This window comes from Lepidochelys kempii, chromosome 3 (genome assembly GCF_965140285.1).
Source record: "Lepidochelys kempii isolate rLepKem1 chromosome 3, rLepKem1.hap1, whole genome shotgun sequence".
Lineage (NCBI taxonomy): Eukaryota > Metazoa > Chordata > Testudines > Cheloniidae > Lepidochelys > Lepidochelys kempii.
This window is the reverse complement of record NC_136382.1, coordinates 86,251,306-86,278,453: the sequence shown is the minus strand read 5'-3', so window position 1 is coordinate 86,278,453 and position 27,148 is coordinate 86,251,306. Positions and strand designations below refer to the sequence as shown.

Below are 27,148 nucleotides of genomic sequence, written 5' to 3'. Positions count from 1 at the left end.
AAACCATTTCTACATGAAACATGATTAGCAAAGACTTCATGACAGTTAAAATATTTCATAGCTACTCCTATTTATTCTTGCAAGATGCTTTTGGGATTCACATTCCCTAGCGAGCTCTCCAATGGAGATTAATTGGAAGTTCAAACAAATTGCTCCAGGACTGTTCATAAGAAAAGGCTAGACAATTTTATGTTTAAGTGTAGCACTAAGAGCAGCTGAAAAACATGCTGAACGCTAGCCACTAATTCCTGCTCCTTAGGATTGTCCAGAAGAGGAGACTTGTCTGCATTACCTCAAGAGATAGTACACTAGATTTAAACTTTAGCCAGTAGTTTCAGACTGACTTTGCAGATTAAGTCTGATGAGCATACTACTGCAACTATCAAATAAATTGGTTAATCTCTAAGGTGCCACAAGTACTCCTTTTCTTTTTGCGAATACAGAATAACACGGCTGTTACTCTGAAACCTATCATGAATACTGGGGGTTAAGAGATAGAACGTGCAAAATAAAGGGGCTTGAATTCCAAGTTATGTTTCATGGCATGAACTTCCTAATGCTATCAGGCATACATGGATGGATTGGATAATAGGGTAGACAGCATAGGAGAAACTGGTATTTGGTTAATGTGGTAAGTATTTATTTAGAAAGAATAGCTTTAACCTTCATAAGAGCAGCTTAACATCTCATTTGACTTGTTTTGGTGTACTGTCCCTTTGGGCTATAAGTATCTATTCTGTTCAACGTACGCAATGCATATCCCCAAGTTTTTAAGTGCAGAAGTAAATTCAAGCTAATGAATACATTATTCAGATTCCTATTTCAACTAAGCTGTACAAAAAAGCACAAAAAGTGTGATTTGTAACATGACATCATCACTACAGACATTTTATTAAGCAAACTTTTATTGAAGCATTAAGTTTTGTGGTACAGATATATTTAAATTATCAAAGTCTAACACCATAGAGAAATTATAAAACCATACTTCCCCCTCTCCTGATCACCCAAGATAGTTCATTAATAATCCATTCAACAGCTTTCATTTTCTATTCAAGGCTTGTTTATATAAATTTGCATTTTTTTCAACTTTACTCAGAAAAGGGATCTTCGGTCTGTTTGTATTATAGGACCTCAAGCCAACATAATGTCAAATCAGTTTGGACAATGTTCAAGAACAAAAACCACTTAAAATATTGGTCCTCAAAATATAAAGCACCAAAAAAAAAAAAACCAACCCACAAACACGGTGCCATCGACAGAAGCAAATTGTTAACATTGGCAGATAACTTCTTCAATGAAGTCTTCAATCAACAATATGGTTAAAATAAGTCAAAATAATGTTCCAACCACTTGATTTCTAACCAAGCAGATTTCTTAGTTTAGAAACACTAAAAAGGTGCTTCATTTATAAATACGGAAGGAACAAAAACACCGTTGTGTCAATCCAGAAAGTCAAAACAATATTGTGAGGACAAGAGGGAAGTCTCAAATTTGTAGTTATTAACTTGGTCTCACATCTGCTAAAATCCCACAGTATTTGCAGACATAGCTGAAAATATGCCAACTCTTGAAAGCCTGCATCTATTAGTCAATAGACATTAAGTGACTGAATTACATACTTTTACACATGTTCTATGAATAGCATTCTATTTCACTGTGTCCAGGTGTCCCAGACAGTTCTTGTTCTATGCAGTCATTCACTTAATGCCATCAAGTCATGGTAAAAGGAACCACCACATTAGTTAGGAGGCAAACCAGTGAAGTCACAACACCGTTGAATATAGCATTAGTCACATGCACAACGTCACAGGACTTTCAATCACAAGATAAAGGCATTGATTTTTTTTGGAATGACAAAACAGACATTTATACCAGTTTATAGCATATTTTCTGAAAACTGGAAATGAAAGTTAATGTGTAACAGTTTGAGAATGACCCAAGCTCATTAGCATAGCTAGCCTGGTAAATTCCACAGTCTTTTTGGCTAGGTCCATCTGCCAACAAATTTGAGCGCACCAGCTTTAGTAAGTTAGTCTTAAAAACATGTAGCTTGAGTAGATTACAAAAGGTGAAAAAATATAAGCAACAGTGTAACAACTTTGCAAAGTACCAGTTCAACTATGCCAAAGCATCTGTATCCTGACAAATAACTTCCTGGGCCTCCTCTGAATGTAGACTACCCTACAAACAAACATCAACCTGGGCAGTAAATGAGATGAGACCAGACTTGACCTAAGCTAATATTTGAACCCAAGTCTCTAGAAGTGAAAGGCTAGTGCATTATCCCACAGTGCTACAGCATATTGCCCTTTAGTCTTTCTAAACAAAATCCTATGAGTTTAAAGGACTAAAGCTATGAGTAAGAGTAATTTTATTATATCTCAAATAAAAAACCGCACCCCTATCTGTAGTAGTCTTTACTTATTCTCAATCTTGCCAAATAATTTCTATCAAGTGCAAGAACTTCGATTCAACCATTGAAATGTGACTTAGAAATCAATTTCATTAGAGAACACAAATTTGTCAAGAAATCGTCTAAAGATTAAAATTACAGCATAGATGAAAAAATCTGGCAGCAATTTAACAAAACTGCCCAAGATGAGAAGAAGGCTGAAGCCAATGTCTAATGAGGACGAAAGCCTTGTCTGTGGGGAATTTTTGGTGATACCTGGAGAAAAGCTATACTGTGTGAAATCCTAACTGAGTTGTTTTTACAAGTTTTGTAAAGTCTCATACAGTAACATTTCTCTACATGCACTTCAATTTCACAGCAAGAGTGGCATAGAATACCTAAACACAGAAGAGAGCATTCATGCAAGATATCTAACTCCTTGATATAATAATGCATACAATTCAAAATGATTATACTATGATTACATCTAGGGCTTCCCGTAACTACAAGGTGGTAGTGGAAAGCATGGCCCCCTGAATCATTAACTAGAAAGCAGCCACCACCTTCTATAAGGGATCTCTTTTTGCGTTTTTTCTTCATTTTTCTTAATCAACTATGTTGTTGCTGCTGCTTCTTGGCAAAACTGGTAAAAACAAAATTGTAATCATTGAACTGAGCAATCTGGCGGTCAACACGTTTAAACCCTTCAATCTTCTGGGTAGAAGAAAACACTGTGCGACATTTAGAACTCTAGAAACAAAAAAAAGTTAAATTCTTACATTTTCTGAGCTTTTTCTTACTTAAATTAACATATATAGCATATACAAACTTTTAAACTAGTTTGTAGCATGTTCTTGGGATGCAATCATCAATGTGCTTCTTTGAATGAAAGTACTGTAAGAAGCCACTGCAGACTATTAAGAAGAAACAATTCTGTTTCCTACCCGGCCCCCTAGGTCTTTCATACTGCTTCTGTAGCAGATATGCAGGTTAGATGACCTGATCAGTACTTAAAAGCAGTGCTTCTAGAACTACCAGTTGTGATGAATAATCAAGCTCTTATTGCCTATCACAATGCCTGTCCAAAAGTGACTGGAGAAAATTCTAAAGCTTGATTATTCCTGTATTTTAGCAATTTCATGAGAATGTAAAGATATTTTAGAGAGCCTTGGTTTGAAATCCAGATTAACTGACTTTTAAGTTTTGTGTTTGATATATGCCAAAATTTTGAACTGTCTGGACCCTGAAGATTGCTGCTTCTCCTTAGCCCAAGCAGCTACTATTCAAATTAATGTAAATGGAAATTATAGGAAATGGAGAAGGGAGATAAATGATTTTAAAGCAAGGATATTTTATTTAGTTAGCATCTATGTCTATTACCACCTTATTTAGTTGCCAGTTAATGAAAGGAGACTTACCTGATTAACAAAAAGTGTGGTAACAAATTTTCCTGGCTTGAAAACATCTACAACCTTTCTAATCAGCTCATCATAGGATGTCTGACCAATGTTTGTTTCAAAACTAACGTAAGAAAACTCTGGTTCTGGAGTTATGTGAATAGTCCAATAAGTTCCCTGAGGAAGACAGAAAAGGTAAATTAGAATCATTCATAGAAACTTAATGATTTAGTTGTCAATGCTCAATGACAGCAGAAAAAGTATGAAACTTACATCCAATTTCATCCCATTCATTGAATACCCACAAGGATTGAACATTGTAGCATCAATGACAGAACCTGGTATCAGGTCACGAATTCCACTCACCTGAAACATAGAAGTAAAGTTACATACTTTGCACTTTATACTAATAAGCTTCCATACTTTGTATTATACAAGTCTAGCTACCAAAGTCAATGAACTCCAATTTAAGAGACCAGGCTCAGAAAGGATGTCGGAATTCTTGCTTGGACAGGGAAAAAAGAAAATTAACATCTACTAGAGGCCCATTATACAAAGACTTGCTTTGTATCCAGCCCTACCCCAGTAGGAACACCTGCCACACAAGTCAAAATGGCCTGGCCCCTTTCCTTCAAATCTTTAACGTATTTTCATACTAAGTCTTAGTGCCAGCTGCATGTTTCTCTGAAAAGCAAATTTAAGGATGAGGATGTAACTGACAATTGCAACTATGACTGCAACAGATAAAAATGGAGTTTAATAGTCCCAGCAGTCCCAAAGTGAGTAATGAGGACAGTTTGGATTTGCTTTGAAGTCTGAACAACATTCTCCCTTAATTCATGTTCTAAAAGTAGGGTTCTATTTCACTGAAAGTACAGATCTCCCAGACAGTACTTGCACTGTACAGTCATTCACTTAAAAGCCATCAAATAATAGAACACAAATCATAACATTAATTAGAAGGAAAAATAGATGAAGTCACAATACTGTTGAAGTCATATGAATATTTCAGTGAGAAGCAGTGACACTTTTTACCGGAGTCAAAAATTTTGGGAGGGAGGCACAAAAGATGGAGCTCATACCTAAGTTTTATCAGAAGGGGGAACTTCCCCCAACCTTCACCTTAAAAGAGGATTTTTTAAACCTTCACAGTTTTAGGGGAGAAGTCTTGTCTGCATTTCAGACTGATAGCCATATGGTTTAATTAAAATTAAGCTACTGACTTTGACCTGTCCATTCTTTTTATTTCTGGCAGTCTCCATCTCTTCAGTTTTACATTTTGTCCGTTTCAATCTCAGTCAGTAGGTTTATGTCCCCTTTCTCTTAAGGAATCCATACTCCTTCACTCCTTTTCCAGACCACCAGTAAGAGCTTGCCATCAGCAAAAGAGCTGGGAGTTGCTTCCAACAGATGCTACAATGCTCTTTCAAATGAGTTGAAATTGGGACACTAGAGGGGAAAGATACTCTTCCGCAAAAACTAGTTCTGTCTCCAGAATTCCCAACCTGTTTTGGCTCTGGGAGAGAGTCTGAACTATTTGTCTGTCATGGCATTTTCCCTGTTAAATCTCTTTTTCTACCATAGGATGCGGATTATGAATCAGCAAGTGCTAGGTGAAGCTACAGTTGCTCAATTCTGACCATCCCATATAAAATTTAAACTCCAGACTTACACGAGTGACATCATTTGCAGTAACACCGTCTTTCATGTAGAACTGGTCCATAACTACTGGATCAAGCTCGCTCATCAGAATTTCCAGTGTCTGATCTGGCTGATTGGTTACCCCACTTTCTGGGAAATCCAGAGTGTATAAATACCTGTTTAATATATAATCACTCCTGTATTATACTAGCAGCACTTCAAACTGATCTGTACTTTAGAAAACAGATTTCAAGATCTTAAAAATATACCTACCAGCAATCAGAATTCATACGCCCCATGCAATAAGCTGCTCCATCTATTTGGGACAGAAGGAAAGTCCATTTATAATGCATCACAGCTGATTCCCCTCTCAGTGAAGGGACTAACCTAATTTCTATTCTTAACAAGGATAATGCAAGAGTCATTTATGGGACATATAAAATGGTGGTTACTCATCTACAAGAACAGGTGTAGTGTGCCAAATCTTGTCAATAAGGATACTAAAAATATAGTATCAGAGGCAGTTGTGATAATGTTCATTTTTCTCTTTTCTAACAGCTTGTCTGTCACACAAGGCCATTATTTATCTTTTAGGTCTACCTTTATGAAACATCTTTAGTACGTTTTATTCATAAGGGCAATGAGAATTAAAAACAGAGCTGTGACCCATTACAATACACATTTACAGGCTAGGTCTTTAAATAGCAGGCTCACAAGCTAGCTGTTCACTCTAACAAAACATACCTAAAAAGAACAAAAAGAAAAGGAGTACTTGTGGCACCTTAGAGACTAACCAATTTATTTGAGCATGAGCTTTCGTGAGCTACAGCTCACTTCATCAGATGTTGTAGCTGATTAGCTGTAGCTCACGAAAGCTCATGCTCAAATAAATTGGTTAGTCTCTAAGGTGCCACAAGTACTCCTTTTCTTTTTGCGAATACAGACTAACACGGCTGTTCCTCTGAAACCTAAAAAGAACACTAGCTCAGCAACTGAATACATTAATATAAGGATGTATATTTTATCATTCAGGATCAATATATTAACTTCCAGACTCCTTTTACTTCTTAATTGAAAGTACTCTAAATTTAAAATTCTCATTTTGAATTTTGTAAACTGCCTAGCTTAGTGCATCAGCGTGGTTCTACTTTGAACAGTGCAAATTGACTGGCACTTTTTACTCCGATTTGCTCTCTGTGCACATTCAGCATCTCATCTAACATTAACAAGATTACACTGCTTTGTTTCTGAAACCTACAAAGCCAACACCACTAAATGTCAGCTACATTTTATTCCATTTTTTAGGTCAAAAGGATTGTTTACTACTTTCCACTCAATTATCATTCCACATACCTCACCTCACTCACAACAGTGGGGTGTTACAAGTTCCTAACTGGACATAATGTGGGCTACAAAAGCTTGCCAGTGGTGACACAAGAAAAGAACCTAGCTCAATTTTCAGACCCCAGGCTGAGTTTATGATGCCAGCAGTTAGAAGCATGTTCCATATCAAACACATGTCGTTAACAGACACAGCATGGAACTTCACAATGAAAGATTTAGAGCCACTTCAGTGTAAGACTAAACCTGAATGCTTTTTTTTAAAAAGTTACTAGGACCTTGGAAGTACTACAGTAGTAGCCACCTTGCTGTAGTTATTAGGCTGGGTATCCTCAGTGGCCATCTGTTTGAGGAGCACTATGATTTTAACACTGCTGGCTTAAGCATATCAAAACCCTACAAATAAAGATAGGATGTGAAGGGACCTCAAAGGTCATCTAGTCTAGTTCCCAGCCCTGAGGGAACTATGAATCATCTAGACCATCAATGACAGGTGACTGTCTAACCTGTTCTTAAAAACCTGACAGATTCCACAACCTCTCTGTTACCCTGTTCCAGTTAGGAAGTTTTCCCAATGTCCAGCCTAACTCTCCCTTGCTGCAATTTAAGCCCCTTACTTCTTATCTTGTCCACGGTGAAGCTATATTCCCGGCCAGTAGAGCTGCACTGTGGGTATGCATGCCAAGGTCTTTAAAACTGAGGTACTACCAGTTCAAAGCCTACCAGGCTCCTTTTAAAATTTATTTTTTTCTATGGTATGCAATCTCTCTCATACACCCTGGTCAGGAAATTAGCAGGTACAATCTCTGGTTCAGAGGTGGAGGAGTCCAAGACAGTCTGTACTGGCTGTGAAAACCTACAACAGGGGAGGGCAAACTACTGCCTGCCAGCTGTTTTAATCCAGCCCTGGAGCTCCCGCTGGGGAGCAGGGTCGAGGGCCGCTCCACACAGCTCCCAGAAGCAGTGGTATGTCCCTGTTCTGGCTCCTATGCGTAGGGGCAGCCAGGGGCTCTGCTTTGCACGCTGTCCCCACCCCAAGCGCCGCCCCTACAGCTTCCATTGGCCAGGAACTGCAACCAATGGGAGCTGCAAGGGTGGTGCCTGCAGATGGGGTAGCATGTAGAGCCGCTTGGCCATGCCTCCCCATAGGAGCCAGAGGGGGGACATACCGCTGCTTCCGGGAGCCGCTTGAGGTAAGCGCCACCTGGAGCCTGCGCTCCTGAGCCTCCCCCTGTGCCCCAAACCTCTGTCACAGCCCTGATCCCCCTCCTGCACCCCAACCCCCCCCAGAGGCCCCTCCTGCACCTCAACCCCAATTTTGTGAGCATTCATGGCCTGCCATCTATTTCTATTCCCAGATGTGGCTCTCAGGACAAAATAAGTTTGCCCACCCCAAGCTACAATAATATTTTCAACAACTCTTACAGCCACTTAGCATGTGCGGGATGTCATGACTGCCACAGGAAGAATCAGTAATAACTTATTAGACAGACTTAACTAAATACATAACATATGCTCTTAATACACAAACAGACAATGACAATTCCACTAACTCACTTGGGAAAATTTCATTAAGGAACTCTACTTCTTCCTGGAAATTCCTATGTGGGTACTCCTGGTGGGTAGGCTTCATGAAATTCTTACGTGAGTAAAAGAAGCTCTGAAAAATAAAGTCAACATACATATTTGGTATGCTTGGGTACTATTCTAGAGATTTTTAGATTCTAGTTGGATAGCAACTAAGAGGTATAATTAGATTCAAAAGCTCACCATTACTAAATAAAACAGAAAAGAGGAGGTTATTCATCTTGTGGAGTAACTGCAGTTCTTCAAGATGTCCTCCCCACCCGCATGGGTGCTCCACTTTAGGGTGCGCCTGTGCCTCTTGAGCCTTTGATCAGAGATTTTTCTGCTCGCAGTTCCTGTTTGGCCTGTGCACATGCCCTATGCCTCCTCATGTCAGACAGAGGCTATACAGAGACGTGCAGGCAAACTGCCCCCAGTTCCTTCTCCACCTGAATGTCTCCACAGAGAACAAGCAAAAGGGAAAGAAGGGAAGGTAGTGGAGCATCCATAGATGCACACATCTTGAAGAACTGCAGTTACTGCACAAGATGAGTGACTACTACTTTGAGTAGTGCTCCACTTCAGGTGACTTCTGAGTAGTTTCCCCCAAAGAGAGGGGGGAGCTTTGGAACTAGGTCCACAACGAAGATAGTACTGCAATACCAACCGCTGTAACGGATCTGAACTAAACTAAAACTCAGTACTTCAAAAACGTATGTACTGAAGCCCATGTAGTGGCCTTTCTTAAGCAATGCTGTGGATGTTGCTTGTGACCTGGTAGAATGTGCTATCACCCCTTTAGAAGGATGAATGTCTGCAGTCTCACAACAAGTGACAATACATCCGGATATCCATCTCAATAGTCTGAGCAGAAATCATGGATATCTTGGATCTATCTGCAAAAGACATGAACAGCCTGAGTGACCTTCAAAATTGCTTGGTCCTATTTAAGTGGAAGGCCAGAGAGCCCTTCTAACATCCAGAGTATGGAAACAGGACTCCTACAGAGAGTTATGTGGCTTGAGGAAAAACACTGGTATATGAATTGGTTAAGGTGTAACTCAAAAATGTAGGTAAGAATTTAGGATGTGGGCATAAAGAAACTATCCTTGAAGAATACTGTGAAGGGAGAAATCTGCCAGCAAGGCTCTAATCTCCCCAACTCTACAGGCTGAAAAGATGGCTACTAAAGAGTCTTCACAGACAAATGCAAGAGATTGGGTTGTCACAGGTTTGAATGGATGTTTCATAAGGTAATTCAGTACCATGTTGAGGTCTCATGTTGAGGTGGGGTCTCCAGTCTTGGGTAGAGATTTGCCAAACCCTTATTAAACTTAGAAACAGGATTAGCAAATATAGAAGGCCCCTCTACAGCCAGATGAAAAGCTGATATTTTGGCCAAATAGACCTTAGTTGAGCTAACTGAGCTAAAATGTGGTGAGTCCTGCAGTACTGGGTGCCAACAGCCGTCTGGAGACTAAGGTTTCAGTATTGATAGACTTGGTACCCACGAGGAGAAGGAATTCCAGCTCATCCATTATGGGTAAGTCCCTTGCATATCTAAACTCCTGAAGGTCTGAATAGAGAATGAGTACTGACGCATTAGCGAGGGACATGATAACCAAAGCTGATGGTACTGCCAATGGTGGGCATACTGATGTAGGTGCTGACAGAGTCTGGTTCCATTGCTTGCTTGGTACCGAGGGTACCAACGGGTAGATGCCAATAGAGGGATGAGTTTGACTGTACTGGACCGGATGCTTATGCTTGCCATCCTCATGCCCAGTACAGAATACTGAAGACCTATAAGAGCCATGTCCCCTCTAGAACAGGGGTCTCAAAACTCCCGGCCCGTGGGCCATCTGCAGCCCGAAAACCTCCCCACTGCAGTCCGTGGAGGAGAGACGCAGGCAGACAGTTGCCAGCAATGTCTGATGTAGGCATCGCCCCTCACAGCTCCCATTGGCTGGGGGAGAGGGACAGAGATATCATTATTAGTTGCCGGACAGAGGCAGCCATGGAGGCAGCATCACTTGTTTATATTCATCGTAAGGAAAAAAGTCAAAATCCGAACACAACTATCTGATGCACACCTTGCTGCAATCCTGAAGGTTTCAACTGCTCAGTCATGGAGGCCAAACATCAACAAACTGACAGAACTGAAGCACTGCCAGGTGTCTGGCAAACACTAAAAACTCTCTGGCAGGCAAAGAAGTGTATAAAGTTGTATGGCTGCTTTATTATTTCTAAGAAATTCAAAATAAAAAAATACAATATAAACATTTTCTTTTCTGAACACCATCTTCAGTGACATTATTGGCCTGCTGGGAGGACTTGAGGACTGACACAAATTGATTTTGAGACCCCTGTTCTAGAACTCCAGGGCTTTCCAGCTCCTCTAGTACTGGAGGAGTCCTTCAATGGTACCAAATTGAGAAGTCAAGGATCCAGAGACTACAGATCTCACAGGGGACCTGAGACTTTTTGGAACAGCGTCCTTCAGATAAGAGTTTGTACTCCTCTCCTCTTTGGGAGCCCTCTCAGAATCCTCCAACGACCTCCACTTCTTAGGGGAAGCCTGCTTCGGATCTGTCTGGAGACAGATGCACGGAGGAGAGGGATCTCCTGACCTGACTCAAGACACTGGTCAAAGTAACTGGTCTATCATTAAGCTCAGACTATTAATCTCCCTGTTCTTCTTTGTCCTCAACATGATGGCTAGGGAGACATTGCACTTCCAGGACATGTGGGATTCCCTCAAGCAAGACACGTGGAGTGGCTGTCACTCAAAGGTATAGCCTCTTGGCAAGAGGGGCAGCATTTATACCTGGAAGCCAGGCATGCCTTGTCAGGAAGGCAAGCCTCCCTAAGAAGAAAATATCCTCTATTCTCACTACTAACACTTTAACTATAACCGCTAACAACTAACTAATATTAACAAAATTATAAGAACACCACAAAATTGGTGAGGCACAATCAAGCTGGGCACACTAGAGCTCCGTTTCAGGCCAAGGTGGTAAAGGAACCGAGGCAGTTTGTCTGTGCTTCCCTATGTAGCCTCACTGTCCAGCACAAGGAGGCATAAGGCACATGCACACGCCAAACAGCCACTGCTAGTAGAAAAATCTCCAATGAAGACCGCAAGAGGCATATGTGCACCTGAAGTGGAGCACCCATAAAGGACATACCCAAAGAAGAATGAGTTATTTATCAGGTCTCCTATACCAAAGGAGACAAAAATGAGCATTCACTCTAAATAGATACAGATCTCTGACTAGCTACTTTATCTAGTTAACCTTTTACATTTAAAAAGATTAGACTGCTTCTTTTCTTTTATTGTTTGCAAATTCCATGTGATTCTCCTCCCCACATAAAAGGGGGGAGAATCACGTAGAATCTAGAGCTTTCTTCAGAGCGAAGTCCACATAAACAACATCTTAGCTCTCACTGACAACTTTACAATAAAATCCAGTGAATATACAAAGGAAAAATGTTTCTTAAAGACTAAGGAAGCAATCTTATTTCAAACTCTGAGTTACATTTCAGAAGCATTAAGGTAACTTGACCATGTTCTTTTTAAAAAGGAACAAAAGTTAAAAAGTACAAACAGGATTTATGAATGTCATCTTGGTACAGAAAGGTATGAAACTTATAGGAGAGGAGATTACATCATTAAAGGAAGCAGAGTCCATGGAAGCTGTGAAAGACTATATGAGAAACATGAATTCGAAGGTCTTTAGTAGTACATTGCACCAAATCTTTGTTAGTTGTATTTCTGGCAGCTTACCTGAATTGAGTCAAACCCACTGTACTCCCTAGCAAGCTCCAACAGGGGAACCAGTGCTTGCAATAAGAGGGTGGTACCACATGTCTTCAAAATGAAACGTCTCTTGGAGACAAACATGCTACTCTCACTGAAAAAAAGAAAATGTCTTACATTAAAAATGGATTGGTAGTTTAGATCTTTGTGCAGCACCCTCAACAAAGGTTACAGTATACACAAATTAAACTTTCTATGTACAAAACAAACTTGAGGCAGGATTTGGAGAGCAATGATTAGACCAGGGATGGGCAATAATTTTTGTAAGGGCCAATCCACTAATTTTGGTAAGTTGTCACGGGCTGCACATTTCTACGTTATTAATGGAGGAAATGAAGGGTCTGGGAGGGAGTTTGTGTGCAGGAGGGAGCTCTGGGCTGGTGCGGAGTGTTGGGGTGCAGGAGAGGGTGTGGGCTCTGGGAGGGAGCTCCAGGCTGGGGCAGAGGATTGGGGTGCAGGGTCTGGGAGGGAGTTCTGACCTTGGGAAGGGGTGTGAGGTGCAGGCTCTAGCTGCAACGTGCTTACTGCAGGTGACTCCCGGCCAGTGGCGCAACAGCGCTCAGGCAGGCTGCCTGCTGTGGCCCCACGCCACTCCCGGAAGCAGCTGCAGCCAGGTGCTGCTGGCACATCTCTGTGCGCCCCTTGCGGGGAGGGGGAAAGCAGGTCTTCATGCACTGCCCACCCCTGCAGCTCCCCATTCGCCTGTTTCTGGCCAATGGGAGCTGTAAGGACAGTGCTGGGGGCGGGGGCAGTGCACAGAGCCATGTCCCCTCCACCAGGGGTGTGCAGAGATGTGCCAGCAGCAGCCGGCCGCAGCTGCTTCTGGGAGCGGCGTGGGGCCACAGCAGGCAGGCAGCCTGCCTGCGCACCCCTCTGTGCCATGGGACTTTTAGTGTCCCAGACTTGGAGATCGCAAAGGGGCAGAGGAGGCTGGACAGAAATGTTAGTCATGGGGGGCCGGACAGAAATGTAGACAGGCCGGATCCAGCCCGAGGGCCGTATTTTGCCCACCCCTGGATTAGACTACTTCCACCACACTAGAGCCAAGTTTATCAATGCTAAGGTAGGTAACTACAGCATACAAAGCCAGCTGCTGCAATAGGCCTTTGCACCTAGGTATTACAAATCAGAGTAAGATTTCAGCCAAGATTTTAAGGCATGGCTAGTTATTTTTGGGTGCCCAGCTCAACACTTCGAAGGGGCCCAATCATTTGCCAATTGTGGGTGCTTGGAATTTCTAGAAAGGGCCTGATTTATCAGAAAAGCCAGGAACACAATCTGAAAATCAGATTTAAGATGTCAACTTGAACATCCAAAAGCCATTAGTCACTTTTCGAAGTCTTGGCCTGAGATGTCAACAATAAGAAATCAATATTCTTTAGTACAAGTGTGTGGCATTAGCCTCCACAACTGAATAGTTAATATGCCTTTTCTGAATAAGCATGTATCAGATAAAAGCAGCAGCTGGATAATTTACTGTTTACTTGCTGCGACTGCATTTGAGAAAGCATTTTAACAAAAACAGGCAAGCATTCATGTACAATTCAGTTTTATGAGCATCCCAAGACGCATAATATAGATTCACAAATCTTGATTAGTAAATACAGCTATTAGAAAACAACATCAGCATTCATGTAAGGAAGGGTTACCAGTAAATCTCAGAAAGACTGTTTAATTTGAATAATCAGATCCATAATGCCCATGTTTTCAGCATTTGTTTCAGATTATATTGTCTGACCACTATCTAATACACCAAATTAATTCATCTTTGGCTAAAAGAAAGTAACTTTCCTTGCCTGAAAATGCTATGTTTCTTTAGGAAACATTTTTGGTTGGTTTCGTTACTATTCACTATAATAGTGGGCAAGATAGGTTCTAGGCTAGCAAGACAAGACTACAGTACAAGCAGTATATACATTTTCCCAGATATTAGGCAAGTATGGAATTTGGACTACAGCTTTAGTTACTGAAATGCTTTCCCTGAAACAAGAGCAATTCCATTCTAAGATTAATTAGCTTTATATACAGGCACTGAAGGAATGAAGTGGGACAGAACAAAATCTCACTGCTTTTTATAAAATCTTAGCTTTCAAAGCCAGAAGGGATCATTGTGATTGATCTAAACTGCACAGACCATAGAACTTCCCCAAATTAATTCCTGTTTGAACAGGAGCATGTATCTATCAAAAAACATCCAATCTTTATTTTAAAATTGCCATTGGTGGTAAATCCACCGCAACCCTTGGTAAGTTGTTCCAACAGTTAATTACCCTGTTAAAAATTTACACCTTGTTTCCAGTCTGACTTTTGTCTACCTTCTTCCAACTATTGGATCTTCTTATACCTCTCTCCCCGACACTGAAGATCCCATTATCAAATATTTGTTTTCCTCTTTAAGGCATCTGGCACTCGCCACTGTTGGAAGACAGAATACTGGGCTAGACAAACCATTAGTCTGACCCAGTATGGCCATTCTTATGTTTATGTTTCTATGTATGACTGCCCTATCCTCATTATTTACCACTCTAATAACAGGCTTATACAATTGCTAGGATTTCTTGTTTCCAATATACTTTAAAGACTCCTCACTGTCCCTATCTCTGCCAACCATGAATTTTTCCCTGAAGACATTAACTTCTTTTATCAATATTCTACACTTCTATCAATTGCTACTTATTTCCCAAGCTAGATAGGAAGAAGTTTGTACCTAGAACAGTGCAGATATTTCTGTGAAGAATGCAGAAACTGCACAGCCACTAAGGAGAACAGACTGTATATTGTCTACAAGGTTTGCTCAAACCATGCCTTAAATTTTCATTTACATTAGTTTCCTTTAAACTGCTCTAGAAGCTTAAATGGTGCCCCTTTAAGATGCCATAGGAGTATAAGTGCCTCTTGTGTAAGTGACAATTTGGGCCCCATAAGTTTCAGCTGAAAAAGTTAGTGAAAAATTAGATCAAGAAAGGCAGAGCAGCCTTGACAGAACTGTAACTTACTTCATCTGCCAGTGAAGATATAGTAGCCAGAAGGCTATAGATTCATGTCTGTCCATACTGGCATTCCAGAATTAGAATATTTGAGTTTAGTCATCAATATACCTTTAAACTGAACCATGGGTTAAAGAAACTGAATATGAAAACTAAATGGAGAACAAGACTTTGTTAGCCACAGTGAAAGATAATTCAAATGGCATATACTAAATGAGATGCAGCCTTTAATCATGGATACATTTATGGAAGTTTCAGTTACTAACCTGGTCTGATCCTTTGATTTAAGAGGTGAATTTAAGATCACACTGACAAATTAACCTTAGTAAGAAACTTGCAGAATCTGTTAGCCAGCTGAACAAATAAGTTGCCCTTTCAAAGTGGTTTGCCAGCTCCAGAATTTGTTCTTGAGTTATATACTATTTGGAGGCAGTCTTCTCCATTTCATAATCAATTAGTAAGAATTCAGATTGCCTCTCAATTTATGGCATGAGATACATGTTATGTAAGATAGCACACAGCCAACATCTGTGTTAAAGCCACAGGTTCATTACAAATCAGTGACTACTCACAGACCTGAACTTCAGTTAGCCAGATACTCAAGTACACTATTAGCTGAACTGGGAGATGGAGTGTTTGATATATATTGGCTATGTATGTTTATTACTCCCTTCTTCTGGATGCAATGTCAGATGCAACCTGGATGCAACCTGTTCAAATATCTGTTTCCCGCAGGATGCAACCTGTTCAAATATCTGTTTCCCGTGGATGGCTCACTTATGGAGAATGCTATTACTATAGATTCATTTTTCTTTTAAGAGACAAATATAGGGGTTATGCGATGTGCACAGTTTAGCTAGTTGTGCACTTTTTGCAGCCATGGATTCGTAATAGATTAAACAGCAATGAAGTACAAGACTGCAGATGCTAGAGGTTTTCTAACACAATTTCTTCAGGAGTTTCTCACAAGCTCTCTTTTCTGCTTAACAAATCTATGAAAACTGAAACTTTTGTATTGTGCCTGCAAGGTGCAGTTTGTGGTCCTTGTAGTGAAATGAGGGGGAGTAAAAATCTTAACCTTTATTTTCCACACATTTCCACTTGACTGAAAAATTTAAAAGTTAAAATCTAGAGTCATACACAAAACAGGCAGGCAAGTGTGTTTTTGCCTCTCACTATTTGGAATGTGGGGAAGCAGTTGAAAGGAGAGAAAATGCAGAAGATTCTTTTCCTTAGTACAAATTGTTCAAGATTCATGCAGCACAGCTGCAGAAACCAGGAGGGAGGAATTCCAGAGATTTCAGGGTATCTGAAGATTTGTTTACGGATGTCCTTAGTTCAGCAGCTATACTTGCTTTCCAGAGCAATTAGTTGATTTCTATATTTCATGTAGATGTAATAAAGCGAGCCTTGAAACTAAGTTTTCAGTTAGTCTTCCCACACAGTGCTGAACATAATCCTTGTACGTGTTTCATGAGCCCTTAATGTGGGAGATTTCTATTGATCCCAAGGCAATGTCTACTGATCAAGTAAATTCATCACAGAACTAGAGGCAGATACAAAGCTAGTTCCTTAATCCTTTGAGACGCAGAACAAGACAAGCAGTGGTGCAAAACCTTTATAAAATGATTCATGATAATTGAGCACAAATGTGAAACATGTTTACAGTTGACAGACACTGCAAGATGTAGACATCAGATAAAAATCTGGAGACTAGAATTAGGAATGACTATTTCTTGGAAGAATATAATTATGTATATGCTTGTGTAAAACAACGTATTTTGTTGGAATATTGGCTTACCTGAGTACATAAGCTTCCTGCTTGTCAGTTTTTGTCACACTTATGATCAAACAATGCACATTCTCCAAAAGTTTGTCCCACTCAAACCTATAAAAGAAATCAGTAAGTCAAAGCGAATTCAAACACCAAGAGGATTTTTGCCACAGAATTCAATTTAATTCTATAGTTAAGGTATGGTGTCATTTTTAAGATGAAGACTTTATATTAAAAGCTGTAAGCCACAAGAAATCTCGCACCTAACACCTTCAAATTTAGTTTTGCTAAATGGTAGTTTACTGCCCCAGTTTGAGTTTACACATCAGCTAACTGGTTTCCACCAGTTTTATTTTTAAGTCACCATGGCTTATTTGACACTGCATATGGATTTAAATCAATCACAACTGCTCCTTCCTCTGGGAAAGTATACAGCTACACTGGCTGCTTAATAAATTGCTTCCATACTTTGCTAGAGAAGATTCATGAACCAATTCCCTTACATTTTTGTAGCAGGTACTCTTCAGCTCAGCTAGCCTCTCACTCCTCCACCATCCAATGGCACTAGTTCCTAATAATTTGTAGATGACACCCTGTGGCATTAACTGGTAGTCAGGAATCCTTTTCCCACCTGCTAATCGACCATGGCAAGTCAAAAACACAGCTTACCCATCTGTTCAATAAGAACATTTGAAACCACAGTTAGGTAGCTGAAGTGTAACACTTTAAACATTCTTGGAAATGAAAGACGCTGAGTATTAATTTGCTTGTGCACTATAAATAGTATTGACATAATCCTTCCATTCCCATTTTACCAGGAAATTAAACAATAAGTAGCGACACCCAAAACGAGCCTGTAAAAATACCTACAATGTTATAAGTAAGCTATTATAGATGGAAGTTTCTATAGTTACAGCAGCTACATAGCAAACTTCACTAGTTTGGTTAGAGGTGGACAACCTGCATTTGAGCTACCAGAAGTTTCAGTTAGAGTGCATTTCAGCCAATATTCTTCATACAAAGTTCCAGCTCCCTTGGCTGTGAACAAGTGCTATTAACTTCTGAAGAACCATGGTCTAGACTAGAGATCAAAAACTGCATTATGTGGCTACTAAATAAAAACCCTGTAACCTTGGGCAAGTCACTTAATCTGTGCCTCAGTTCCCCATTTTACAGAAGGGATATATTTCCTTTGTCTCAACTGTATGCTCTTTGGGGAAAGGACTGTTTATATATCTAGACAGAGCCGAGAACAACAGAACTCTAATCATCATTTCAAATGAGATTAATATCTAATTTTAGTGACATGATCTGTGATAACTGGCATACAGGAGTAGCATAGGATGATGTCTAAATAACCTGTGTATGAACAAGCCATTTGCTTTTGCATTTTTTTTTTAAATAAAGCTGATCTCCCCCCCCACCCTTTGTCTTCACATAACAAATCAAGTTTTTTAGTGCCACTTTAAGCAGCTGAGTGACACAAACATAAATAGGTTTTATTTAGGTTAACCTTCTATGGGGGCAGGATAAAAAAAAAGTGTAGTCCACAAAGGATAAGCCACTGCATTATAATGCCCTGGTAATCCTATAGGATGATGCATTAGGACAGGTTGTCTCGCAACCCCAACACATAAATAAGTTTCAATGAATAAAGTGAAACCTGGTCAATTAAGACCAAAACTTAATTTATACAGAATATTCTAGAGAATATTTACTATCAGAGCACTATTTTTAAGCTTCCACACAAAAAATATACTGGCTACTGGTATGTTGCTCATCCCTTTAAACAAAATGTCATACTGAAACTTCAGACTCCCAGAGCTTCTCCTACATTTATCTAATGTGTAACTTTCAGGAGAGTTAACAAGATTTTAAATAATGCAATCCACAAAAAGTGCTAAGCTACTTAAACTTGGTAAAGCTAAACATTTGAGAGCTACATCAACTAATTAAAAAGCTACGCATCCATATATAAATCTCTTCTATAAGTGATCAGTGTTAACTTCAGCCACCACGAAACAACAACTAATTTCTTAATGAATGACAACATATAAAAATGTAACAGGCAAGCCACCACACACTAGTTACTTCACCCGTTAAACTAACATTTAAAACTTGCATTTAATGGGAATAAATTGAGTAATCAGAAGGTGGTGCACACTGAAATAAAGCGTTAAGTTTCACAATTATGAAATTAATGCTAATTCCAGTTTAGCAGTAAAAACCCATTTGTCTACATATAATGCCAGTACAAAGTTGAACTCAAATGAAAAAGATAAGCAGCAGAAAGCGTGCCACTGAAGAAAAATTCATTTGAGAATTAAACCTTTGAAGATTAAAGCTGTAACTTTCAGTTGAACTCTGAACTCACGCTAAACACTTCCAGTAACCCATTTTATAGTCTACCATCTATATTACTTCTCAGTCTTCTATAATCAGTGATCTGAAATGAAGGAATCTAAAATGCATAGCAGGTTTTTTTTTTTTTTTTTTTTTAAGTCTAAGGTGATGAAGTCTCTATTAAAAAACTAGAAGACAGACTTAATTTAGTTCCTCAACTGAATATATTAATCCGCATCTCCTGTCTCAGTTACTGATCTAGCTGCCGCTGTTCCCTTTCCGGTCTAAGTGCCCCTTATTACCACTCAGGTGGTTAGGCCTTGTACCTTTACCGCTCCTGGGGTGGATTTCTGCCATTCTCTCACTTTTAGATCTGGTTGCAGTACCTTGTGTAAAAGTGCTTACCCAGGTTCTGGCACCTGTAGTCCTTCCCTTAAGGAGTATCACTAGTTGTGTATAGTTACAAAACAGCCTTCTCAAAGAGAAAGTTATTCTACAATAAGACTAAAAGCATGAGGAAAAAAGGGTTTTAAAACAGATGTTCTTCCTGCATGTCCATTTTACACTAAAGGCTAACCATCACCTGATGGTACCCTCACTTCTTCCGACATCAATAGGTGCTTCCCTCTTAGGCTATATACACACTACAGCTTATGTCAGTATAAGTTATGTCACTTAGCCCTGGTCTACACTAGAACTTTAGGTCAAATTTAGCAACGTTAAATCGATGTAAACCTGCACCCGTCCGCACAATGAAGCCCTTTATTTCGACTTAAAGGGCTCTTAAAATCGATTTCCTTACTCCACCCCTGACAAGTGGATTAGCGCTTAAATCGACGTTGCCGGCTCGAATTTGGGGTACTGTGGACACAATTCGATGGTATTGGCCTTTGGGAGCTATCCCAGAGTGCTCCATTATGACCGCTCTGGACAGCGCTCTCAACTCAGATGCACTGGCCAGGTAGACAGGAAAAGAACCGCGAACTTTTGAATCTCATTTCCTGTTTGGCCAGCGTGGCAAGCTGCAGGTGACCATGCAGAGCTCATCAGCTCAGGTGACCATGATGTAGTCCCAGAATCGCCAAAGAGCTCCAGCATGGACCGAACGGGAGGTACGGGATCTGATCGCTGTTTGGGGAGAGGAATCCGTGCTATCAGAACTCCGTTCCAGTTTTCGAAATGCCAAAACCTTTGTGAAAATCTCCCAGGGCATGAAGGACAGAGGCCATAACAGGGACCCGAAGCAGTGCCGTGTGAAACTGAAGGAGCTGAGGCAAGCCTACCAGAAAACCAGAGAGGCGAACAGCCGCTCTGGGTCAGAGCCCCAAACATGCCGCTTCTATGATGAGCTGCATGCCATTTTAGGGGGTTCAGCCACCACTACCCCAGCCGTGTTGTTTGACTCCTTCAATGGAGATGGAGGCAATACGGAAGCAGGTTTTGGGGACGAAGAAGAAGATGATGAGGAGGAGGTTGTAGATAGCTCACAGCAAGCAAGCGGAGAAACCGATTTTCCCGACAGCCAGGAACTGTTTCTCACCCTAGACCTGGAGCCAGTACCCCCCGAACCCACCCAAGGCTGCCTCCTGGACCCAGCAGGTGGAGAAGGGACCTCTGGTGAGTGTACCTTTTACAATACTATACATGGTTTAAAAGCATGCATGTGAAAGGATTACTTTGCCCTGGCATTTGTGGTTCTCCTAGATGTACTCCTAAAGCCTTTGCAAAAGGTTTCTGGGAAGAGCAGCCTTATTTCGTCCTTCATGGTAGGACACTTTACCACTCCAGGCCAGTAACACGTACTCGGGAAACATTGTAGAACAAAGCATTGCAGTGTATGTTTGCTGGCATTCAAACAAAATCCGTTCTTTCTCTCTCTGTGTTATCCTGAGGAGAGTGAGATATAATTCATGGTCACCTGGTTGAAATAGAGTGCTTTTCTTCAGGGGACACTCAGAGGAGCCCATTCCTGCTGGGCTGTTTGCCTGTGGCTAAACAGAAATGTTCCCCGCTGTTAGCCACAGGGAGGGGGGAAGGTTGAGGGGGTAGTCACGCGGTGGGAGGAGGCAAAATGCGACCTTGTAACGAAAGCACATGTGCTATGTATGTAATGTTAACAGCAAGGTTTACCCTGAAAGACTGTAGCCACTGTTTTATAAAATGTGTCTTTTTAAATACCGCTGTCCCTTTTATTTTCTCCACCAGCTGCATGTGTTTCAATGATCACAGGATCTTCTCCTTCACAGAGGCTAGTGAAGCTTAGAAAGAAAAAAAAACGCACTCGCGATGAAATGTTCTCCGAGCTCATGCTGTCCTCCCACACTGACAGAGCACAGATGAATGCGTGGAGGCAAATAATGTCAGAGTGCAGGAAAGCACAAAATGACCGGGAGGAGAGGTGGCGGGCTGAAGACAGGGCTGAAGCTCAAATGTGGCGGCAGCGTGATGAGAAGAGGCAGGATTCAATGCTGAGGCTGCTGCAGGACCAAACCAGTATGCTCCAGTGTATGGTTGAGCTGCAGCAAAGGCAGCTGGAGCACAGACTGCCACTGCTGCCCCTCTGTAACCAACCGCCCTCCTCCCCAAGTTCCATAGCCTCCACACCCAGACGCCCAAGAACGCGGTGGGGGGGCCTCCGGCCAACCAGCCATTCCACCACAGAGGATTGCCCAAAAAAAAGAAGGCTGTCATTCAATAAATTTTAAAGTTGTGAACTTTTAAAGTGCTGTGCTTAAAGTGCTGTGTGGCATTTTCCTTCCCTCCTCCACCACCCCTCCTGGGCTACCTTGGTAGTCATCCCCCTATTTGTATGATGGATGAATAAAGAATGCATGAATGTGAAGCAACAATGACTTTATTGCCTCTGCAAGCGGTGATTGAAGTGAGGAGGGGCGGGTGGTTAGCTTACAGGGAAGTAGAGTGAACCAAGGGGCGGGGGGTTTCATCAAGGAGAAACAAACAGAACTTTCACACCGTAGCCTGGCCAGTCATGAAACTGGTTTTCAAAGCTTCTCTGATGCGTACCGCGCCCTCCTGTGCTTTTCTAACCGCCCTGGTGTCTGGCTGCGCGTAACCAGCAGCCAGGCGATTTGCCTCAACCTCCCACCCCGCCATAAACGTCTCCCCCTTACTCTCACAGATATTGTGGAGCACACAGCAAGCAGTAATAACAGTGGGAATATTGGTTTTGCTGAGGTCTAAGCGAGTCAGTAAATTGCGCCAGCGTGCCTTTAAACGTCCAAATGCACATTCTACCACCATTCTGCACTTGCTCAGCCTGTAGTTGAACAGCTCCTGACTACTGTCCAGGCTGCCTGTGTACGGCTTCATGAGCCATGGCATTAAGGGGTAGGCTGGGTCCCCAAGGATACATATAGGCATTTCAACATCCCCAACAGTTATTTTCTGGTCTGGGAATAAAGTCCCTTCCTGCAGCTTTTGAAACAGACCAGAGTTCCTGAAGATGCGAGCATCATGCACCTTTCCCGGCCATCCCACGTTGATGTTGGTGAAACGTCCCTTGTGATCCACCAGAGCTTGCAGCACTATCGAAAAGTACCCCTTGCGGTTTATGTACTCGGCGGCTTGGTGCTCCGGTGCCAAGATAGGGATATGGGTTCCGTCTATAGCCCCACCACAGTTAGGGAATCCCATTGCAGCAAAGCCATCCACTATGACCTGCACATTTCCCAGGGTCACTACCCTTGATATCAGCAGATCTTTGATTGCGTGGGCTACTTGCATCACAGCAGCCCCCACAGTAGATTTGCCCACTCCAAATTGATTCCCAACTGACCGGTAGCTGTCTGGCGTTGCAAGCTTCCACAGGGCTATCGCCACTCGCTTCTCAACTGTGAGGGCTGCTCTCATCTTGGTATTCATGCGCCTCAGGGCAGGGGAAAGCAGGTCACAAAGTTCCATGAAAGTGCCCTTACGCATGCGAAAGTTTCGAAGCCACTGGGAATCGTCCCAGACCTGCAACACTATGCGGTCCCACCAGTCTGTGCTTGTTTCCCGAGCCCAGAATCGGTGTTCCACAGTATGAACCTGCCCCATTAGCACCATGATGCATGCATTGGCAGGGCCCATGCTTTCAGAGAAATCTGTGTCCATGTCCTGATCACTCACGTGACCGCGCTGACGTCGCCTCCTCGCCCGGTATCGCTTTGCCAGGTTCTGGTGCTGCATATACTGCTGGATAATGCGTGTGGTGTTTAATGTGCTCCTAATTGCCAAAGTGAGCTGAGCGGCCTCCATGCTTGCCTTGGTATGGCGTCCGCACAGAAAAAAGGCGTGGAACGATTGTCTGCCGTTGCTCTGACGGAGGGAGGGGCGACTGACGACACGGCTTACAGGGTTGGCTTCAGGGAGCTAAAATCAACAAAGGGGGTGCCTGTACATCAAGGAGTATTTCAGGCAGGACTTCACGGAGGGTTCCACTAAGAAATGGTGCACCTAAGTTATCGTTCTTATTGGAACAAGGAGGTTAGTCTGGCCTCTGATTGATACATGGCTAGATTTACCTCGCTGCACCTTCTCTGAGTGACTGCAGTGTGACCTAGAAGAATGAGTCCCCTAGATAGGGGAGGGGGGGAAGCAAATGAGTACAAAACAAATCTGGTCTATTTCTTGTTTTGACCCACTCCATCTATCTTTTACATCTTTGGCTGGCAGCAGACAGTGCAGAAGGACTGCATGCCATCCACATCTCATGGCTGCTCGGCAGAAGATGGTACAGTACGACTGCTAGCCATCCTCATCTCTTGCCTGCCTGGTAGAAGATGGTACAATACGACTACTAGCAATCTCATCTCTTGCCTGCCTGGCAGAAGATGGTACAGTACGACTACTAGCAGTCCGTATCGCCTGCCCGCTCACCATAAGACGGTTCAATAGGACTGACTGCAGGACTAAAGAGAATGACCTGGTCAAGTCACTCCAAATTTAGTCCCTGCGCCCACGTCTGCCCAGGCGCTCCCAGCCGATGTGGCCAGGAGCACGTCGGACACGACGAGGATGACTACCAGTCGTACTGTACCGTCTGCTGCCAGAAGGCAATGGGTTGCTGCTACTGTGCAGCAAAGCCGTACCGCGTCTGCCAGCACCCAGGAGACATAGGGTGACTGTTACCTGAGCGGGCTCCCTGCTTGCAGTGGTATGGCGTCTGCACAGGTAACTCAGGAAAAAAGGCGAGAAGTGATTGTCTGCCCTTGCTTTCACGGAGGGAGGGAGGGAACGGGGGCCTGACGATACGTACCCAGAACCACCCGCGACAATGTTTTAGCCCCATCAGAGTGCTCCATTGTGACTGCTCTGGACAGCACTCTCAGATGCCCGATTGTTTGCCGTTGCTCTGACGCTGGGAGGGGCGACTGAGGACACGACTTACAGGGTTGGCTTCAGGGGAGCTAAAATCAACAAAGGGGGTGGCTTTACATCAAGGAGTATTTCAGGCAGGACTTCACGGAGGGTTCCAATAAGAAATGGTGCACCTAAGTTATTGTCCTTATTGGAACAAGAAGGTTAGCCTGGCCTCTGATTGATACATGGCTAGATTTACCTCGCTGCACCTTCTCTGTGAGTGACTGCAATGTGACCTAAAAGAATGAGTCCCCTAGACGGGGGGTTTGCAAATGAGTACAAAACAAATCTGGTCTATTTCTTGTTTTGATCCACTCCATCTATCTTTTACATCTTTGGCTGGCAGCAGACGGTGCAGAAGGACTGCATGCCATCCACATCTCATGGCTGCTTGGCAGAAGATGGTACAGTACGACTGCTAGCAGTCCGTATCGCTTGTTCGCTCACCATAAGACGGTTCAATAGGACTGACTGCAGGACTAAAGAGAATGACCTGGTCAAGTCACTCCAAATTTAGTCCCTGCGCCCATGTCTGCCCAGGCGCTCCCAGCGGACGTGGCCAGGAGCACCTCGGACATGACGATGACGGCTACCAGTCGTACTGTACCGTCTGCTGCCACAAGGCAAGGGGTTGCTGCTACTGTGTAGCAATGCCGTACCATGTCTGCCAGCACCCAGGAGACATAGGGTGACGGTTACCTGAGCGGGCTCCATGCTTGCCGTGGTATGGCGTCTGCACAGGTAACTCAGGAAAAAAGGCGCAAAATGATTGTCTGCCCTTGCTTTCACGGAGGAAGGGAGGGAGGGAACGGGGGCCTGACGATATGTACACAGAACCACCCGCCACAATGTTTTAGCCCCATCAGGCATTGGGATCTCAACCCAGAATTCCAATGGGCAGCGGAGACTGTGGGAACTGTGGGATAGCTACCCACAGTGCAACGCTCCGGAAGTCTACTCTAGCCTCGGTACTGTGGAAGCGCTCCGCCGAGTTAATGCACTTAATGCACTTAGAGCATTTTCTGTGGGGACACACACACTCGAATATATAAAACCAATTTCTAAAAAACCGACTTCTATAAATTCGACCTTATTGCGTAGTGTAGACATACCGTTAGAGATGTGAATAAACCACCCTCTTGGGCAATGTAAGTTACAGTGACCTCAGTGCCACTGTGGACATCGCTATGTGGTGGAGAGGTTCTCCCGCCAACATAACTTCCGCCGCTCGTGGGGGCTGGAGTAATTAAGTCGACAGGAGAGCTCTCTCCCATCGGTTTAGAACATTTGCACTAGCAGCACCACTGTAAGCTCTGTCATGTAACCATAGCCTAAGTCTGTTTTTTCCATACTCTCCCCACTAGCCAACACCAATAATCTTACTTTTTAAATCTGCTTGAGTTCTTTCAAATTCCTATGTGCAGAGGACGTTAGAGAAGTGGATTATCTAGAGTAATTTTTCTCTTCCTGCTTATTTTTCCTTACAGACTTCCTATTACACTTAACCAATATATGTATGCAGTAAACATCCCAATCACCAGGTCACCATTCAGTATTTGTAAGTTTACAAAGCAGCTTCAATTCCATCAGTCCTGCTTTAGAGAACTTTTAAATTAGAAAATCTATTAAGAAAATGCTACCGAATCTATAAAATTATGCTGGGCTTCTTGGTTAAATGATATCAAATTAAAATACACATCTCTGAATATCCTTGTCGTTGTCAAGCACAAATTCTAGGACGTCCATTACTGTCCAACAGTTAGTTTAGTAGACCCTGGCTTCGCTCCCACCTTCCACTTTGCTCTAGACTGCTAAAGCTTCAAAATTTAAGTTAACAAGCTTTCACAGAATCCATAAAATTAATTAAAACAATTATTTCTTGGTTAACCAATCTGAAGATACTCCTAATTCTCAGTGCATCTCATAGCAAGTTTTGAGTAGTGTATGCAGGGTGGATTTGATTTAAACCAAATTGATTAAAATCATGATTTAAAGTCAGTAAGATTATTTAATCATGGATTTCTACATAAAAGTGCATTCTTGTTGGTTTTTAGAACCTTCATACATATTTTTCACAACTCAGAGATAGATGTAGGTTTCATTTTTAGAAGGTAAACACCAGACATTTTTAAGTGATTTATTTTGAAAACTTTTCAGATTAGTTTTATAGCTATATCAGAAAATGAATGATTGTTTGGTTATTTCATTTACCAAAGGTAATTGAAGCAGATATTTATGAAGTCATTGGGAGGTGAACTATCTCTAGTTCAACAGGTTAATCATTAACATTTGGAGGATTTTCTTGCCACACTGTATTAGGAGGAGAACATCACCAGACAGACATTTACATTGTTTTATTTAACTAAAACATTATATATTTTAGACTTTTTTCTTCAACAGCAAACATTTTAACAAAACAAGTGTATGAATTTTTGAATTTAAACAGTCAAGTTTTTTAAAATCAGGTTTTTTTTGTTAAAATTGTTAACTAAAATAGTTACATGAAATTTAAAAAAAAAAACATTA

General features: G+C 42.0%; 1 protein-coding gene across 1 annotated transcript in view; it reads right to left on the bottom strand.

Annotated features, from left to right (window-relative positions):
* Window positions 1-887: 887 nt before the first annotated feature.
* AMD1 (adenosylmethionine decarboxylase 1) overlaps window positions 888-27,148 on the bottom strand; it is a 49,936-nt gene continuing 23,675 nt past the window's right edge. Inside the window, exons 2-9 of the mRNA XM_073337047.2 lie at window positions 16,946-17,032; window positions 12,125-12,251; window positions 8,329-8,431; window positions 5,704-5,746; window positions 5,462-5,606; window positions 4,063-4,155; window positions 3,811-3,966; window positions 888-3,142 (exon numbers count right to left, since the gene is read on the bottom strand). Of these exons, the coding sequence (XP_073193148.1) occupies window positions 3,002-3,142; window positions 3,811-3,966; window positions 4,063-4,155; window positions 5,462-5,606; window positions 5,704-5,746; window positions 8,329-8,431; window positions 12,125-12,251; window positions 16,946-17,032 (895 nt within the window). The 3' untranslated portion in view covers window positions 888-3,001. The remainder of the gene's footprint in view (window positions 3,143-3,810; window positions 3,967-4,062; window positions 4,156-5,461; window positions 5,607-5,703; window positions 5,747-8,328; window positions 8,432-12,124; window positions 12,252-16,945; window positions 17,033-27,148) is intronic.